At 42.0% G+C, this 18225-nt stretch overlaps 2 protein-coding genes across 9 annotated transcripts in view; both read right to left on the reverse strand.

The window, feature by feature from the left end:
* Positions 1–214: 214 nt before the first annotated feature.
* On the reverse strand, positions 215–9804 carry ARL2BP (ADP ribosylation factor like GTPase 2 binding protein). 7 transcript variants are annotated; one of them, XM_055726517.1, is made up of 8 exons: positions 9748–9804; positions 8772–8885; positions 6476–6537; positions 5737–5916; positions 4692–4798; positions 3929–4014; positions 2607–2703; positions 215–1485 (listed from the first exon to the last, which is right to left on the reverse strand). In XM_055726517.1, exons 2-8 carry the CDS (start codon positions 8804–8806, stop codon positions 1423–1425), a joined length of 630 nt encoding a protein of 209 aa, XP_055582492.1. In that variant the 5' UTR covers positions 8807–8885; positions 9748–9804; the 3' UTR covers positions 215–1422. The 7 variants fall into 7 exon arrangements, with proteins under 7 accessions (XP_055582492.1, XP_055582493.1, XP_055582494.1 ...); XM_055726518.1 differs by having other exon boundaries at positions 9698–9768; XM_055726519.1 differs by lacking the exon at positions 9748–9804 and adding an exon at positions 9620–9720.
* A 255-nt stretch (positions 9805–10059) lies between these two features.
* Positions 10060–18225, reverse strand: part of RSPRY1 (ring finger and SPRY domain containing 1) — a 39121-nt gene continuing 30955 nt past the window's right edge. For both annotated transcript variants that reach the window (XM_055726472.1, XM_055726471.1), the window contains 4 exons: positions 17665–17767; positions 16284–16436; positions 13779–13883; positions 10060–12830 (listed from right to left, as the gene is read on the reverse strand). In XM_055726472.1, the coding sequence (XP_055582447.1) occupies positions 12734–12830; positions 13779–13883; positions 16284–16436; positions 17665–17767 (458 nt within the window). In that variant the 3' untranslated portion in view covers positions 10060–12733. The remainder of the gene's footprint in view (positions 12831–13778; positions 13884–16283; positions 16437–17664; positions 17768–18225) is intronic.

The raw sequence follows: 18225 nt of genomic DNA on the forward strand, positions 1-18225 counted from the left end.
TAAAAAAATCAATCTCTTTAAAAAGCCCCTCTGCCTGACTGAAAATGCATCAAGCCAGGGGCGAGTGACAGGAGTGCCAGAGGGACAAGTGACTCTGGGGCCAGCAGCCCACAGAAAACGCAGACAGAAGAGAGCGGCGCAGAGGCAGAAAGGTGTAACGGAAAACACTGAGACACAATTCCCCATCAAATAAGAATTCATCCCCAGCCACACCTTGTAGCCTCTGAAATGACAAGAGACCTTGCTTAAAATACAACAGGACTCCCTTCAGAATATAACTGCCTGAGGTATTCACTTACACTACCATTAAAGCAATTAATTGAAACAACTGTAATAAAAAAAAGAATGAAAACTTTTCTCAGTGAAAAAAAATGATGAGTATTTTTAGTTTTAGCTGCAAGTAATTATATTAGCTCAACAATTAACAATTAAAATATGTCAACAGGATTCTTTTAAAATTCAATAAAATCTGTTCCCAACATTAAAAAGTCAACATTATATAAAGAGGTAAGGAGTTAACCGAAGAACCCCAGGCCATAATTTTACTGTCTAGGCTAGTGTTGCTAACAGCTTAATAGCAAAACCGTGCCTTTTCATCAGCATGCTATTTAGTGACACAGTGGTAAACACGTCTGTGCCCAACCTACCATCAGGCTTGCATTACTAGAACTAAAGCAGCTGTGCCACTACTGAAAAGGAAGTAACAACTTCAATACATTGGTCGGATTTTGGTTTATCGTGGTTATTTTCCACAATGTAGAATAGCTGGGGCCTGAACAAGTGAATCAGAGAACTCTGCACATTAGGGATAAGACTTCAAAAGCCAGAAAGCAGACAGATTTACACACTGACATACCAGCTGTCAGAGCTGAGAGCCAGTCTTATGCTAGAACATCTATTAAGAATATTAAAACATGTTCTTCCATTCGAAACCCATAGCACTTAAGATCATACCAAAGTATTTTTAAAAAAAACCCCAAACCAACAAACATATGAGGGACTCTGAGGTTATATATTCACACCTGTCCTTCCAAGAGCTGGAGGGACATACTCTTCTTACACTGTCTTTTTGATTCTGAGAAGTTCTCCATTTTGGGGAGATGGTGAAGATGCCAACCCCAATAACAGGCACACAGACCTATCTGTTGTCCTCTCAGTATGCCGAGCTTCTCAGCATGTGCAACAGTTAGGCTGGTGTACAAATACTGTGTTTACTAAAAACAATTACAATACTAATGAGAATTCACAAACAGATGTTTCTAGCATCAGGCCTGTGAAGGTATAGTCTTGAGGGTGAAGGAGTTTTCATCATGTAAAAGTGCCGGCTTCTTATGACCTTTAGTGTTTTAGTGTCCAAACGAAAGCAGCAGCACTCATCTGCAGAAGGGAAGTAATGCATAAACTGCTCTAGGAGATTATTGATTACTTGTTTAATGAAGTCACCACTAGTCCACTGCTTAAATCCAGGCTTTGACCTTCCTTTTCCTATAAACACAGAAGAAAAAGAAATCTGTGACTCAGTGCTGCTTTGGAATTAGCAGTTCAAAAAACAAAATGGGCAATACATACTCGGTTTGTTGCATCAAATCAATATAAAATTACATGTTACCTGAGCATCTGTGACTGAATGTGAACCCAAACTTCAAGAAGAGATTGTGCAGGGATCCCTGCAGTAAGGCCACTGTCGCCTCTGCCAGCTGTACGTCCAGGTCAGAGCAGAGTCTGGTTACACCTGGTCAAGGACGCCCAGCCAGCAGGCTTGCCTAGCGCTCAAGGAACTAGTGACAACCAGCTCTGTGGTTTGCTTCTCAGGAGACCCCAAAGGTGCAAACCCCAATTGAAACGATTCCTGCTGCTAAGACACGGACTGTCTCTTTGTCCTCAACCTGCCCCCAATTTCACAAAACTTAAAGGGGTGGGGGGAGGTGGCAGAGGGCATAACTCTTGACAACAACTTTGACTCTTTTTCTACTTTGTCAAATATGACTGGACAGACACTGGAGAGCATTTATGCGTTTCTCCCTAGGAAAAAGCTCATCCAAAAACCTTAATACTTTTGTTTGTTTATCCAGTTTGGACAGAGAGGAGGAGAAACACAAATGAAAAGCTAATTTTGGACTGACTGGGGGAAAAAACCCACACCCAATGACCAAAAAAAATGGTCAGTGTTGGAAGGGACCTCTGGAGGTCATCTGGTCCAAATCCTGGGCTCAAGCAGGGCCACTCAGGACTGTGTTCATACAGCTTGTGAATATCTCCAAGGATGGAGACTCCACAACCTCCCTGGGCAACCTATGCCAGTGCTCAGTCACCCTCACAGTGGAAAAAGCGTTCACTTGGAAAGCAACATTCAAAGACGCAGAAAGCATGTGTTTCTGAAGAACTGCTCCACATGCCAGCTTCATTCATGTTTTCTAGAAATTATTAAATGTGGCTTTTGAGTTTAAATAGCCAGTCAGTCAAGTTATTTTTCTTCTGATCCTAGTACAGCCTTTGAATAAATGCTGCTACCTATTGCAGTAACACTACCTTTGGTACTCTCAGGCAGAGCTACAGAAAAACAAGAGCCATTATGCCAATGAAAATACACAACGTGACATACTTACAGCTTTGTAATCCAAGAACATTTCTTTGAAAGCCGGAAAGTCAGTAAATGTGAGAAGCATATCGAATAGTTCACTTGCCATTTCATCTTTGTGCTGTCTATAGAGAGAAGAAGTTGGGGAATTAAAAAATTCTGTGGGAAATAAAGTTGTTATTTTAGAATGACAGGAGGTCAAAAAGGATACTGGCACGAGTAGAACAATATCAAAATTTAAACAAGAATGTTATTACAGGTCTATCATAAAGCAAAACTTGAGCCAAATTTTGCCTTGCAGTATTGCCAATCCAAGTGCATTAATATATATTGTATTTGTCTAAATCCAAGAGGTAAGAGTATCACATCAGTCCTTGGAAACGAGACAAAGAAACTGACCTTTAAGTCAACAGAAGTAACACCCAACTAGCATTTATCTCCTTATTTGAGCACTGAAACAGGCAGACAGTCCCTTGAAGGTGAGAAAGGCTGGGGAGAGGCACAGAGTGCTCATACACATCCCTTGAGAATGAGGCATTGCACTGATGATTCTTGGTAGAGGACTTTTGATGAAAACATTTTGGAAGAAAGACTCTTGTGCTCCCGTATCAGCATATTTTAACAAGACTTTCCTAACAGTCAAGGCCTGGGGCTTTTTTTGCCTTTTAAAATTCTAAATTATTTAATTCTTATCAAAAAGAGCTTTACCTTAAACAGTCTACCTTCTAAGTGTACTGTGTGCATTCATAGTGACTTCCCAATGTCTTATTTAAAAAAAAAAATTAAAAATGAAATTTTTATTCAGTTCCCAACTACATTTGATTTTCTTATTCAAGAGGAAAACCAGTGATCTTTCAGAAGTGATCTCTTAATGAAGTTGGTTAAGCTAAAGTGATCAAATACAAAAGATTAAGACAAACCAAACTCTTCTCTGAATGCTTTGTACAAAAATTGCATTAAAGGCATTTCATCACATGACTCTGGATAAGACTACCAGGCTATTTAAGTGTCCAACATGGAGCCTGAAGGAGATAAATGAGACCTAACCTTTTACAGGTCTGGCTTTGAAATGCCAATGATCATGAACACCTCCACTGTTCTCATTCTCATTTCTCTTCCTACCCCTTAAAACCCAATATATTTCAGCATGACAGTTCAGAAATTTAGAGTATGAGGACATACTGAAGTCAAGAAAAGTGGTCAGTCATTGCCTGCATGAACACTTCTTTTTTTAACTAAAGAGGAACCTCCTTCTAAAGGAAGAAGTGTCAAACCTAAGCTTTAGTCTAGATAAAAATAATTGAAAGGCACATAAGCCGCCCCCCAATCAAAAGCAAAGCAGAGACTTACTGCAATGACATTGTGAAAGCAGTCATATCAAAACCAGGAATCAAATCAAGCAGCTTTTCTTCCATGTATTTCTTTACTATAGAGATCTGAAAAAAACCAAACAAACCACCTCTATAACTTCGTAACAAATTTCTGGAGCAGATTTCAAAACAGCACATCTTACTTACACCGACACCTTATTGACACTTTGTATTATCCTCACTGGGCGAATAACTGCACATTCCTTAGCTGGGCATTGCTAATTCAATTACACCACCGCTGAGGCACAGAGCTGAACATTTCTGCTGGGAATACTGGTGAGAACTAACACTATTTGTATCTAATAAATTATTTTAAACTCATTTAATGTTATTGACTAGTAGGCCAGCAGAGTTTCATAATTATGCTTTGCACGAAGAATGTAATTGGAGTGTCCAATACAGAAAATAAAACAACTAGAGAAGAAAACTTTGTTATGCCCAAATGTTAAATGTATTATGACAGTGATTGGCTAGATTTCTATTCAAGAGAGTTACACAGCTTCCAAAACATCTATAGACATTTCCAGGTGAAACAAAGAGAAAGGAACCTAATGCTCCAGAAAGCATTTTTCTTGCTCACAGCACATTCACGACTGTGCTTCAGAAAGAGCCAGCAGGCAATACAGCAGGCAGTATGTTGGCTCTGCTCCAGTTAAACCTCACGTAAAGGGGGCAATATGGGACCTGACACCAGCCTTAATAAAAAAAACAATACGTATGAAAAATAGGAAAAAGTATCTCACATATTCATTAAAAATAAAAGTATAGATGAGCTTGTATTCTTCCGAGTCATCAAACTCCCGGTAGTGCTTCTCCATAAACGTCCTCTGTGTTAACTGGAAATCATCATCTGGGCCACAACACAAACGCACCATACAGTTAGGAGTTTAGTCATTCTCTTCGTAACACAACCCCCCCATTCTCCAGCGCTCTGCTTGCCTGTTGTAATCACAGAGCCCCGTACACGTGCAGAGTCACTCACACCACCACCGCAGCTGCTGCTGCGCCGCTATTTCTGACCCATCTGCGAGAAGACAGAGGCTGCTGCTACTGGAGGGCAGAGTGACTCCAGTTAAGGAAGCCGAATCAACAGGGCAGCAGCGCATCAGCCTGCATTTTGACCGCAACTGTGTATTCAGAATGAAATGGGACGAATGTGTCCACCTAGCAAGGTCTACAGTTACTTGTTAAGTTTCGTTTACACTCAGTATTAGCAACGAAGTCCTCCTCCTTTATGTTTACTTAATAAGGTTATTTATCCTGAACCCCTTTTTGCTCAGCCTCCCAAGTCAGCAAAACAACTGTATTTTCTTACCAAGTGAACACCTCTTCCCTACAAGAATTCAAAATATTTTTTTCCTTTATTTAAAAAATATCAGTGAAATTCTTCAGCAATTGAAAATTAATCTGGGCATTTTTTTTCCAGTTGTGGAAGGAAATGAGTAAAAATGAACACGATAAAAATTACCACTGAATTCAACATGAAAGGTAGAAAGTTTACTTACACACAGTATTAAAATACACCAACCTCAGCTTTCTAAATCCAAACGCGTTCAAAATTAGTTTTGTTAGAATTTCTCCAGATTCAACTACATTACCAGGCAACTGAGGCTGCAGAATCTACATCTCTCTGGGAAGGATGTAGTAAAAAAGATTATATGCTGTTCTTATGAAGCACCCGATGCCCGAGTAGCATGAATTCTGTCTTGGTATCTTGTAAACTACTTCTTGCACACACTGACTTCTCAGATAAAATTATGATCCAGAGAATTTAGCATCTTTTATTACCTAAGCTCATACAATGAGATTGGTGCCATTCAATGTTCCTGCTATGAACAGGTCCTGCCACATTACTGTTGTACGCAAACGTGTGAGTTACACACGCAACAAAATCAGCTCTGGACAGTCTCAAAAAGTGAAAAGTGGCAAGACATGATGACACCCATCTCCAGTTACACAATGTTGCTGCTGAAACAGAGGAAATACTCCACGTTACGAAGAGACAGGACAAGGAGCAGCACGCTTAAAACTGCGGCACAGGCACTTAATATTACAGATTACAAAAGGCTCCTGCACTAGCAACAGGCAGCAAAATTGCCTGGACAAACCATGGCAGCTTCTAAGAATGTCCCGACAAGCACGTTAGCCAAGGTTCGGGAAGAGCTGGGGAAGGGAAGCCTACCTCTCACAGTCTCTTCCATCCCCTTTACAACAGGGTAGAAAAATCCCTGAAAATTTTGATTTCTACGTGAGATTTACAAGTATCTTTACTCAAGCAGCAGTGTATTGCAGTGGTGCAGAGAATAATTTTCAAGACTCCTAAGCACACTGTTGTGCAAATAGCACACAAAAGACCTTTGTGTATATTTTTACTGGGCTGCCAGGTTAGGGGTCATGGGAACAAAGGAAGAAAAGCTTCCCTGAAGCAGGCAGGGGTTATTTTAGCTCTGTATGTCTGCTAGCAGAAGAGCAATTTGCAACGTATTTAGCACCAATCTTGTTGTCTACAACTACTTGTAGATCTTACCTATTATGATAGCCTCCAGATACCCAACAACTGTATCAAACTCTGCATCAGAAGGGGAGGATCTGAAAGCAAAGAAAGACCATACTGTACAAATACATGTTTCAACCACAGCAGAAATAAAAGTTAAAATTAAGAAGTGTTAACAAAAGCCTAAGCACAAATAATCCCAGTAATTACAAGATAGCCAAGTAATTTCCTAGTTTCAACCTACGAAATAATTAATGACACTGATGAGGAAACAACTTAATGGGGATGCTCATCAGGCCTCTACTGTATTTCCCCCCAGGAAAGTGCCTGATTGAAAAAATAAATAAATAAATGTTGGTTTACTGGCATTACTTTCAAGGTAATTCTACTCCTGGTGCAGAAGGATGTAAAGAATGTTAATTAGAACAGCAAATTAAGCCTTTTCCAACCCACAAATCCCAGCTGCAGCCACAAGCTTTCCTCCTGCTCTCTTCCCTGCGTAGCTCTACATGGTGATCAAGAACTCTAAACACTCTACAGAGATTATTTTGGAATACTTAGTTTTGTGAAACCACTTAAACTCAGTGTATACACAAGTATTGTATAACCAAATAAATTTAAATATTGTTCTTTTTTCTTATGCAGGAAAAATCCCTACGTGCTACAAATAAATGGCATCACCTCCTAAGGTCATTCTCTCACAAGCAAATAGTAAACACTTATGGATCTGAAGTGATCCAGGGAAGAAATCTTTGGTACCAACGTTTTAGGACTTTGGATCCCTCTGCTAAATCTATTATTGTGCAGCTTGTTTAGACACAGTAAATAATCCACAGGATCTCCTCAGCATTCACAGCTCATTTTTAGGGGGGATGAACTCCTCCTATATTCTCCAGGAGATGAAAGATTGGCTTTTCTCACACATGAGGGCAACCAGTCTCACAGAACATTTGTTTTTAACAAAAAAAAATTAGCTTTGATCAGCGAAAGCACTATTTAAATAAAATTAAATGCCTCTTTCTTTCAAATTTCTCTTTAGTGAAGAAAGCAAAACACTCTTTCAGACTAAGTTTTGAAAACTCATTGAAGTTATTTTGCTATTGAATAATACTCCTGTGAAATTAATCCAGCAACAGTTCAACTATAATGAGCCACAGGGCTCATTCTGTCCAGGAAAAATGAAAAGATATTTGACTTAAAAAGGCATCTGATCACAAAGCAATGTCCTAGCAACATTTCTGATCTGTTAAACCTTGGGAGAAGAGCAAAGCCAAGGCCAGGAACTGGGAAAGTGTGCTCTTCCACCAGCAGGCATGGCACAACACCTCCAGGAGAGATGCTGGCACAGCACAGTTGAAGCATTACATACCCTAAGCATCACACTTAGGACTTCAGGCAACAGGGCTCATCACTTCCCATTTACACATAAGGACTGGAGCCTTTGCCACGGATAATTTCCACTCTTTTCTCCCCCCTCCAAATAACTGCTACCAGTTTTATAGCTTATTCTAACAGCAACAGAGAAGTTAAAGTATTAATTTAAACCCTGGTTTAAGCCTGTAAGGTAAATAATGGAATTTTAACTGTTTCAAAATAAGAGCAATTCCATCTCTCTATGCAACACCTGCATCCGCATACCTGAAGAAACACATCCTCACCAGTCTCGTGGTTTAAGCTTCTGTCGCCTCATCATGTCTACTCTGGGCCAGCACAACCTGTGCTGCTGAAGCAGCCCCAGCACATGGCCATCTACGATAAGTCTGTAGACTGAAAGAACTAGATCTGTGAACTAGTGACAGAGGCACCAGCACACATCCCCTTCTGCCACAAGCTTTAGGAGAAGAGTACGGCAGACAAACACGGGGTGACGCAGCATCTTAGCATCTACCAGTGTAAAATTTAGTCGAGGCCACCTATAAAAGGTCTCGCATGTCTAGAAGGAGCACATTCAAACACACAGGAATAGTCACTTATTAGAATCTGCAATATAAGGCAACACATGCTCTTGAAAAGGAAAAATTTTGAATTTACAATTAACAGGGGAAAAAAAAAAGAAAGACTTTTTCAGCCTTATAGTACTTATTTTGATCACTCAGCCAGGGCTATCTGGTGCCACACTCACTGAAGTTACATTTAGCTTGGCTTCACCTGAACTCTGAACTGATGTCATTCCTTCCTGGAACTTTGCATTCTGCACCCCTGTTCACCTAAGAAGCAGAATCTGCTAATCAGTGAGGTATAAATTCATTTGTGTAATTATATTCCTATCAAGATATTTTAACTAGTGATTAGCTTATTGAAAATCTGACACAGAAGGTAGCATATTCACATGGCCACGAAGTTTTCTTCATCAGAAGTCTCCATTGTTACTGCATAACCAGGCTGGAGAAGAAACAATCTGCTATACTGCTGCTGTTTGTGGTTATTTCTTCTTGACAAAGTGCTAAGGAATAACACATGATTCAGCATTAATACAAATTCAGTTGTTAAATTACCACACACTCCTCAAACAGCGAAATCAGGAATTAATCTTTAATGTTTAGGCATAGGAATTTCAAAGTCATGTTCTTCCAAAGTTATTGCTGCTTCTTTTCTGAAATACCAGGAATTCCCTCTGCCTACTCAAAGAACAGGCTCAACCCCGCCCCGCACCTGCGGTTAGTGTCTGTAAAGGGGGTCTCAGGTGACCTTTACATCTGTTCTACTGAAGCATCTATGACTATTACAAAGACACATGATAAAGAAGCCAGACAAGATGAAGACGCCGCCTCGGCCCTGCGTGTTGCAGAGAGCCTGCAAGCCGGGCTCTGCCCAGCGACACCCCGCGCCGGGCCAGGGGCTCTGCCCTGCGCTGGCCCGCGCCCGCCAGGCCCTGGCCGCAGGCAGCTGCTGACCCTGACACGGGACAGGGCACCCAGCACCCAGGGCCGCGGCAGACGGGCCAGCCGACTGCTGGGGGCGTGCTGGGGACACCCTGCCCCCGCCACCCTAGCGGACTTATTCCCGACGCCGGCCCTCAGGGCAGCCCGCCGACGGGGCAGCCGGCTCCATGGCATCACCCCCAACGCGGGAGGAGGGACGGGTGCGACCCACCGCCGCCTCCTCTCAGCCTGGCCCCGGGGAGCGCGCAGGCCCTGGCCCGCCCCGCATCCCCCTTCGCAAAGGGCCCCAGCGCACCACGCCGTCGGCGGCCCTCCCCAGAAGGGGCCGGGCGGCCAGGCCCCGTCAGCGCTTCCCCCCGAGGAAGGCGAGCACCTAACGCGCCCCCAGACCGCAGAGACCCCGGCCCCGATCCTGCTCCGCACCAACGGCCAGCGGCCCGCCCGTCTCCCAGAAAACGGTTACTTCCGCCCGCCCGCAGCCAACCGGAGAGCGGAGCCGGCCGCGGAGGGCCCGCCCACGTGCCGAAGGCCCAATGGGAAACGAAACCTCCGCCGCGGCGCTCCCCCGCGGGCCCTCCCCTCAGGAACGCGCCCGGGGCACAGCAGCGCGCGCCGGGCGGCCTTGCGGGGGGGGGGGGCGGGGGGGTGGTAGGGGCACCCCCGGCCCCCCGCCCTGCGCGACCCCCGGCACCAGAGCGGCTCTCGCCAGAAGCAACAGAACTAACAGACAACAAACAGCCTTCGAGACGCTTTTATTGTTGAACGGGCTGCTACAGTTGCTGTCCCCTTGCGAGGGCCTGCGGGGCCAGCGCCCCCCCGCAGTCCCGGCGCCGCTGGAGGGGTGCAGCAACCCGGGGGGCCGCTGCCCCAGCCGCGGAGGATCGAGCTTTACAAAGCTGTCCCCGCTGCCGATCCCAGCAGAAAGCCAGTCGAACCGCACAGTCTTTCCCTTTGTGAAATGAACAGGACCGTTCTCTGCAGCGCAGCTCCCTCCTCCGGCACCATTGGCTCCCTCTGCCCAGCACCAGCTGCACGGAAGACGGTCTGGGGCAAAATTTTCCAAAGCATGCACCTCTTTTCCACAAAGAACGCAGGCACTTAGTCCCGTGTCCACAAAGGCAGTGAGGCTCTTCGGTCACCTCCATCTCCAGGGGACACCAGACACCTAGGAGCCGTTGTGGACCTGGGCCTTAAGAGCTTAGTCTCATAGAGCAGGTGATACAGATCAGGAGTCCTAGGCACTTCTGAAAATTTTACCTCAGTTAATCCTGGCCAGGGAAACCAAAGCCCTGAAAGTTTCTAGAATCTATTAAGGCAGAGTTCAAAATGGTTCTGTCCTACCTCTTCCCTAAAGTATGGTTTGTATCTTTGTACCTTAGGGATAAACGCCTATCATTGCATTTGGAAGCATTTAAAACTTCATTTCAAGTGATTCTGAAATTCTAATATCCTTGTGGCAGTGATGATGTTCACAGGTTTGCTCATTCAGCACCGAGCAGGAAGGGACTCAGCCCCAACTGGCAACGTGGCTTACAGCAAAACATCATGAAGTACAATCAGTGAGGAAATGGGGTCCCTGTGGCACAGATTTGCCAGTCTGACTTGAATCAAAACAGGCATCCAAGGTGGAAGAGAATTCACATTTTTGCAAAAAGACTAACCAGTACTGTTTTATGGATTCAGTCCATATTTGGAAAAAAAAGTCAATAAGAAAATGATGGATAGAACTTTCCTAATTCATGCATTATACCCTAGAGGTACAATGGAGACACTTTTTCTTTTTTTTTTTTTTTTTTCCCCTCTTTCCTTTTTTTTCTTTTTTTTTTTTTTAAATCTCTGGATGAATCAGCACCCTTGAGTTAGCAAAGGCAGAAGGTGAAAGTAGTTGCTAGAGAGCTTGATTCTGGGACCTGTGTGCAGAGCTCTCGGCTCCTATTTAGGTCAGCAGGAAGCAGAAGTGCTCAGCAGGAAGAAGCAGCCTCAGCTCTGCTTTGTTAATATGTGATAGTACAATAAAGATAATTAACGATTTTAAAAATAACACTTATCACAGCACAAGAATTCACTACAACAGCCTCTGCTACAGAATCACTGCCAAGAAGTGGGATGGTTTTGGTGCGAATTGTGTGTGAATTAGTGAAGTTCTACTATGTAGCCAGATAATTTAAAAAACCCAACCTGTACAAGTCTTGAAAGAGACAGTCATATCCTCAGTTGGTGCAAAATAAGTGTAACTCCAACAATTTTTGTGCTATTTCACTGACACCAGCTGTGAACCCTGATTCCTTGTAGAAACCTAGTAAAACAGTCAAAAGCTGCCTGCTGAAATGGATCCTTGACATACAAACATCACAAACATGTAATTAAAGTGAAGCAGAGATTCCCACTGTATGATCCCTACCAAAAATATGAAGTGTGGCCCCAAACCTGCTCACAGCAGGACTGACATGTGTCAAGCAAGGTGCATTTTTAATGAGTTACAGAATAAGACAGAATTTGCTATTCAAATAACTTTTTTAAATAAACTGGCCCCAAATTCTCCTCCAGTCTTTTAAGATAGCTCAATATTTCCAAAGTGAATATAACTTTCAAAAACAACACTGATTAAAAAAGATGTTCGATGATACCTTAAAAAAATACCCAGAATATCAAATTAATTCCAGTCCAGCATTATAATTAGTTAAGAATACCTCCTGAAAATTATATCCTCACAAAAAAAATGTGGGTACTGAAGTTAAAAGCATCAGAAACATGTACTTGAAAATACTACCGATCTTTTAACGTTTAAAAACAAATCAGAACATTCTTTGGAATCACCAAGTTACTAAAACATGTGTTTCTCTATAGTCTCCACACTGTCTTTTCAAATCAGTCTGTGTACAGATTAAGTCCTTGAGCAGTTTAATACCCACTGTCGAAAAATACAGTCTCTGACCAGCAGGAGGCTACATTAAACAGGAAAACATTGGCATTCTCTTTTTAGTACTGACTTCTGCCAGAAATAGAGACTTTTGAGCACAAGAGAGAACGGCCCTGTTTTAGGAGATGTTTCTTTTCTCTTCTAAAATGCATTGTACGTGTACTTCCAGTGCAAATTTTTTCAGCACTTGCGACAGGCGAAAAGGAAAGGGGGAAGAAGAGAGACACTCTCCTATGGTCTTGCCTGGAGGAACCAATAGCCATAGCACACTGACCTACCAGCTCTCCTCACTGTTGAAGGCAGTTCCCATTGCTGGCAACTTGAAATAGCTTATTAAAGATTTCATTTTTAAGATAAACAGATTACAGTTTAGCATGAAATCTGGCCATGGCTATGGTTCTATGTGCGTAAAGATTGGTTAGATTCTTTCCCCTTTCGGTATTGGTTGGAGTTCATTAATAACAAGTCCGTGGTATTTCTCCATGCGTGTCATGAAATGTGAGAGATCTGTCTGACTCGGGTTTGTATTTCCTGTCGACACAAAGGGCAGGTCTCCAGCTGCAAGGCACACTCCATGCACAGGTCACTGAAGGAGAAAAAAAAAAAAAAGTTAAAGCCTGCATTTACAGTATGAAAAAACCCAACACCAAGCCCAGAAGCACTAAGCAGTGTAGTTAGCCTGCTAGAAGCACAGTCAAGGTAAGTCCTTCAGTGTGGAGATTAGAAATTACAAGTCAGGTGTTGTGGATCCACAGGCTTTGAGAGGAACTCCAGCTGCTCAGGGTCTCTAAACCTGAAACTGCTTGTGCAGTTGGCCAGGATTAACTTGTGATGCTTCTGTTCATCTTAACACTTGCTCCGGTCTGGAGAACAGCAGTCCTAGCACCCTGCGTGAAGCTGACTCCACTTCTTGTTGACACACACCGGGCACATTTCTTTTTAATTTTCCACCATCTAGACCCATGGGAAGACTGCTTCCAGGAGTGCTCTAAAATCACTACGGATCTGGACTTAACTGGATTAATTTCCTGGAATGCTGCTTAAAGACAGGAAAGTGCTATGACTGTATTACTCATACTGCTGTCCCATTTTTAGCTTTTAGAGGAATTTGTGACTTGAGACAACCCATTTGTTGAACATTTAATGAGTATATAATGAATCTTCTGCTCTCCTCATGCAATCTGGATTTCACAGCAGCAGTATTAAACAAGCACTCATTAGTAAAACCTTTGATATCAGGGAATTAAGACTCTGCAGCCTAGAGGTAACGTATGTACATAGCCACAGTACTTCCCCAAACCCAGACACACACACAATTAGGGATTAAATCTGCTCAGGTCTAGGATGAGAGGAGCAGTGAGAATGCTATGCTTAATTTTTGTCACATCCTTAAAAGGAGGGTTTTTCCTTTATGCTGGGGAGTCAATCAAGATTAGCAGGGACTGCATCTGGTCTCAGCTAGGCTGAATGTCAAACACATTTTCCCGTTTCTTTGGGTTTGGGTTTTCAGGGGGGATTGTTTTTAAGGTTTTACCTGTGTCCACACGGCCTGAGTTCTGTGTCTGCTACCTCATCACAGCAAAGCGTGCAGCAGTTCTCTCGGATACTTACTTGCTTCAACAAAGCCAGGCGCCTGTGTCTGAAGAAAGGGACATGCAAACCCCCCGACATTAGTTTGTCTAAAAATGATAGATCCATAGCTACGCCAAGTATTCATCAAGACCAATGAATGCAACACTTGCCTGCACTACTCAACACTACTGCTGACAAGTATCAATCATAACTACCCCCAAAAAAAAGGCTTAACACGGAGAGATGTTCAAAACAGTCTTTGACTCCCTATTCTGGTCTGTCAGAAAGGGACAAGAGGATGTTAGATTACAATTCTTCTAGCTCCCACAGCTGAACACTTGAAAAAAATCGGGTTTTTTGTATCTATGTACTTTTCAAGAGTCAAGAAAAAAAAACCCCACAGATATACCACACAAACCCATGTATCAACAACATTCAGAAACCCCGTAACGCTGTGACACGAAGAATAGAAAATAAACCCAACAGCCCAGTATGGCAACTGCCTCAAGGGAGGGTAAATGGATTAAAATCCCCTGTTTGATCAAGTAAGACGTTTCCGATTTGGAACACATACACTACACATCAAAACCGTTCAATGGCAGGGTGATGTGTCTAGCCCAGACTGTGCACCAACACTAGATGTATTTAATTCAGCACAACTCTCTACAGGAGTTTATGTTGTCCCATGATGGATAACCAGGGTCCACTCAGGCCCTTGCCTTTTTTTCCTATCACTTTTAAGATCAAAGTTGTCTTTTAAATCAGGATTGGCTTACCATTTCCAAACAGTTCACACTGCAGGGCAGGGATGATCTTTGTTTACACAAAGAGCAAGTGTCCAAACTGGAATGGAGCCTTTCAGTACTATCACATATTAAATAGGCTCTAACACAGGAGGCTGAGTTTCTCCAGCCAGGCATCAACAGGAAAGCAGTCTCTCTCAGGTGGCCTAACACACCTTTTGGCACAACCAAGTAACAGCTCTCACAGCTAATGCTTAACATTGCAAGAGTAGTGCCAGAATGACATCAATAACAATCACATCTGATCATCAGCTAAAAGTTGCAAAACCTCTTACCTAGTGCATGAAACTAATAAGACAGAAGGACATTTAATTTGAAAAGGGGCTGACAAAGAATGATAACAGATCATCTTAAGGGATTAAATTGGATTCTCACTTAAAGCGCCTGCAGTCACAAGCAGGTGTAAATTATTCTGGCTATAGGCAAGTACAAAATGGTCTTGCAAGTTGCATTTGCCTTTCTCTGCATAAACACAGTATCACAAGCCTCAAACTTTGCCAATGCATGACTGATCCACAACTAAGGTACTTTGTTTTTTTTTAAAAAAATAAAATACTAAAGTACCTCAAATACACTTCATCAAACAGATAATTCAAAACCGGTCTCTGCATTTTCTTATAGCCAAGGGTACCTACCTCCAACAAATTGCACTGCCACTCAATTAGATGCAACAAAAGATTATTTCAACCACATAAATCAGCACCACTCTAGAGGGCCATCTTCAGATAAAGCTGCAAATCTGGGGTACCCTATATCCCAGATTACACTGTATATTGTTAACATTTGTGTTCCAGTAAGATTTTTTTACTACTAGTGACCTAAACCAGAAACGCCTTTAGTTTTCATTCCTACTAGAAATTTGGTACATTAAGAAAAAATGTATCCAAACCTGTTTCTATCTGGCTCAATTTATTTTTAGGTGGGAAAGCACTTCCAAATTTGAATAACCTGTGTTGGTACCATCTTTCACAGGTGGGGAAATTTTCACCTGGATCAGAAATAAGGACAACTTCAAGTCATACAATCATTCAGTACCTCCATGCTGCCAACATCACAAATTAGGTCAGTTTTAAACAAACCATCTTTTTTTGATTAAGACTATACCTCCTCAACCAACCTAATAATTCTCAGACAGCAGGAGACACGTTTACTAAGAACGGTTTACTGTACAGTACTAGTTAATTTTAATTTAACTTAATATTACAAAAAAATTAATTCAATGGATTTTGGTTGTATATCTCCTTCCCTACTCATGAAGTTGCACTGGAGCCTATGGGTCTAATCCTTTTCTGAAAGAGACCCATGGAGGTGTGACCCCATAAAAGATTAATTTTACTAAGTACAATACAAGACTATGCAACTTAAGAGAAGCCAGTTTTCTAGCTCCCACAGCTGAACACTTGAAAAAAACTGGGGTTTTTGTATCTATGTACTTTTCAAGAGTCAAGAAAAAAAACCCACAAATACACCATACAAACCCATGTATCAACAACATTCAGAAACCCTGTAATACTGTGACACAAAGAATAGAAAATAAAATCAACAGCCCAGTATGGCAACTGCCTCAAGGGAGGGTAAATGGATTAAAATCCCCTTGGATTTATTTATATAAATATATATGTTTCTCTGTATGCAAACACACTCAAACTAGACAGGAGGATTACCTGGGCAAAATGATTTTCTCTTCTGCTGTCAGAAAGGCATAATCGTTAAAGGTACTAAACTTCATTGATGGTGGGTACTTGAAAGGTTTCGCCCCAAAGTTGAACTCACATTGTTGATAGGACATGAAACTAGCAGCAGCGAAAAAGCCAGATCTGCAATATGATGAACACCAGACATTTTAGAATGACTTAAGCAGTAATAGAGCTTCCCAGACACGTTACTACTATTACCAGACAAAAATACACAAAGAGGCAAATTCCTTCAATAGAAGTGTTCTACAGCTAATTGAGTGAAAAACTCAAACACATTCCGTTTCAGCTGCCCATACTTACCCTGTTTAGTTCTCTACTTCTGAATTTACTACCAAGACAGCAAATAAAGGCTGTCTACTCTACAAATAGGATTAGTCACACACTATAAGAGTAGATACATACATCTGAACAGCCTACAATCCGATCCTCTTAACACTGATCAGCTCAGGTATCTTCTTCAGCACTGGAAAAAAGTATTTTTCTTCCAAACAACTGCTGTTTAGTGGAGTTGCGAGGAGCAGTACCAACTGCAAGGGACACCTCCATGTCCACCACTCCTCCTGCTTTATCTGAGCAGGCACAAATCTAGGGAACTTGCAACTCATACACTTGCTCCGTGGGACCTGTGCAGGATGAAGCCAGATCCGAGCTCTCTTTGCACCATGCCCATCTGTTCCTCCTTGCCCTTGCAGGATTACCTCAGGACAGCTGTCTTGTCTTCACAGCCACACAGACACCTTGTAAAAACACCAGAACTATCACCTCTTTCTCTTATTTACTGAAAGGGCCCAAGTTGCATAATACCTTCAGTTTCAACCAAGTAATGGAATCTGTTGAGTCAGAGGAGCTAGCCACATGTTAATTTTAACGGAGTTGGCAAAATAAGCCTAACTCCTTTCTGTAATGCTACCAAGACACATCCTCCCATGAATACTCAATATCCTACTACAGGAACTGGCTCCAGTGAACAGCAGTAAGTTAATATGCACTCTTCAGCATTTACAGGACTGAAGCTTTATTGTTTTAGAACATCAAAAACTCCTCAAGCATTACTAGAAGTTTGTTCATCTTTGCTATAGCCTCATTCTACCTCAGTCCTGTACTAGTTCAACAGTAGAAGCCAGCAAGTTGAATCTACCTTTGGAAAGGCCTGAAAAATGGACCCTGAAATCCACCTGTAAAATTATATCCTTCTCCTTGATTTCTAAGCAACTTTCAACTGGGAAACCTGCTTCACGATGGCTTCAGGTAAGCAAATATGAATTTACATCTCAAATGGGAAACACTTCATATAATTAAAACAGTTATCCATACAGGTCACTGTCCTTCCAAATGAGCACATACTTACACAGCAGATGAAAATACTTGTTTCTCAGCAGGAAGCTGGTTTCCATTTAAATAGAAGATCATTTGCTTTTCTTGCAAGTCTAGTAGAAATCCTATTGTGTCTCCTTACATGCAAAACAAAAAGATTTTGCGTCTGTTAAATGTCAACAGCTGAAACATTTATTTTCAAGTATCACACATCTCGCTGAGTTGTCTCACTTAAAAGGGACTACTTGCAAAATTGCAAAAACAAAGGAAAAAAATTGATGTAGATAGCAACTAAAGAAAAAAAACCACAAGAAAATAGTAAAAAAAGTATTTTAGTCTGCCAGAGCATTAATACAACATAGTTGTAGAGGTATTGCAGAGTATTTGCCAAAGCCAGAAGAAAAGCTGAACTCCATCTCTCCTTGGCCATTTTGCACCTGTTGAAGATATCCTCGGTACACATACTTGCTAAAGTTTGTTAAAAATAACTAGCACAAGTGTATTATAAAAAGGTGTTTTAGCTTAGCCATCCTTGGGAGAAATTTTTAATAGACGAGAAGGCAGCACAGTTCACACAAGCGTAGCATGCGCTGAC

This window comes from Falco cherrug, chromosome 14 (genome assembly GCF_023634085.1).
Source record: "Falco cherrug isolate bFalChe1 chromosome 14, bFalChe1.pri, whole genome shotgun sequence".
In the NCBI taxonomy this organism is placed as follows: domain Eukaryota; kingdom Metazoa; phylum Chordata; class Aves; order Falconiformes; family Falconidae; genus Falco; species Falco cherrug.

Bases quoted from the DNA above. Each gene is read 5' to 3' on its own strand.
- ARL2BP (XM_055726516.1), bottom strand. From the start codon at position 8,911: ATGCTGAATCATGTGTTATTCCTTAGCACTTTGTCAAGAAGAAATAAC. The intron at 5,917-6,475 runs GTAAGATCTACA...CCTCTGTTTCAG, and splicing joins TCTGGAGGCTATCATAATAG to CAGCAACATTGTGTAACTGG. The intron at 4,799-5,736 runs GTAATAAAAGAT...GTTGTGGCCCAG, and splicing joins ATCTCATTGTATGAGCTTAG to ATGATGATTTCCAGTTAACA.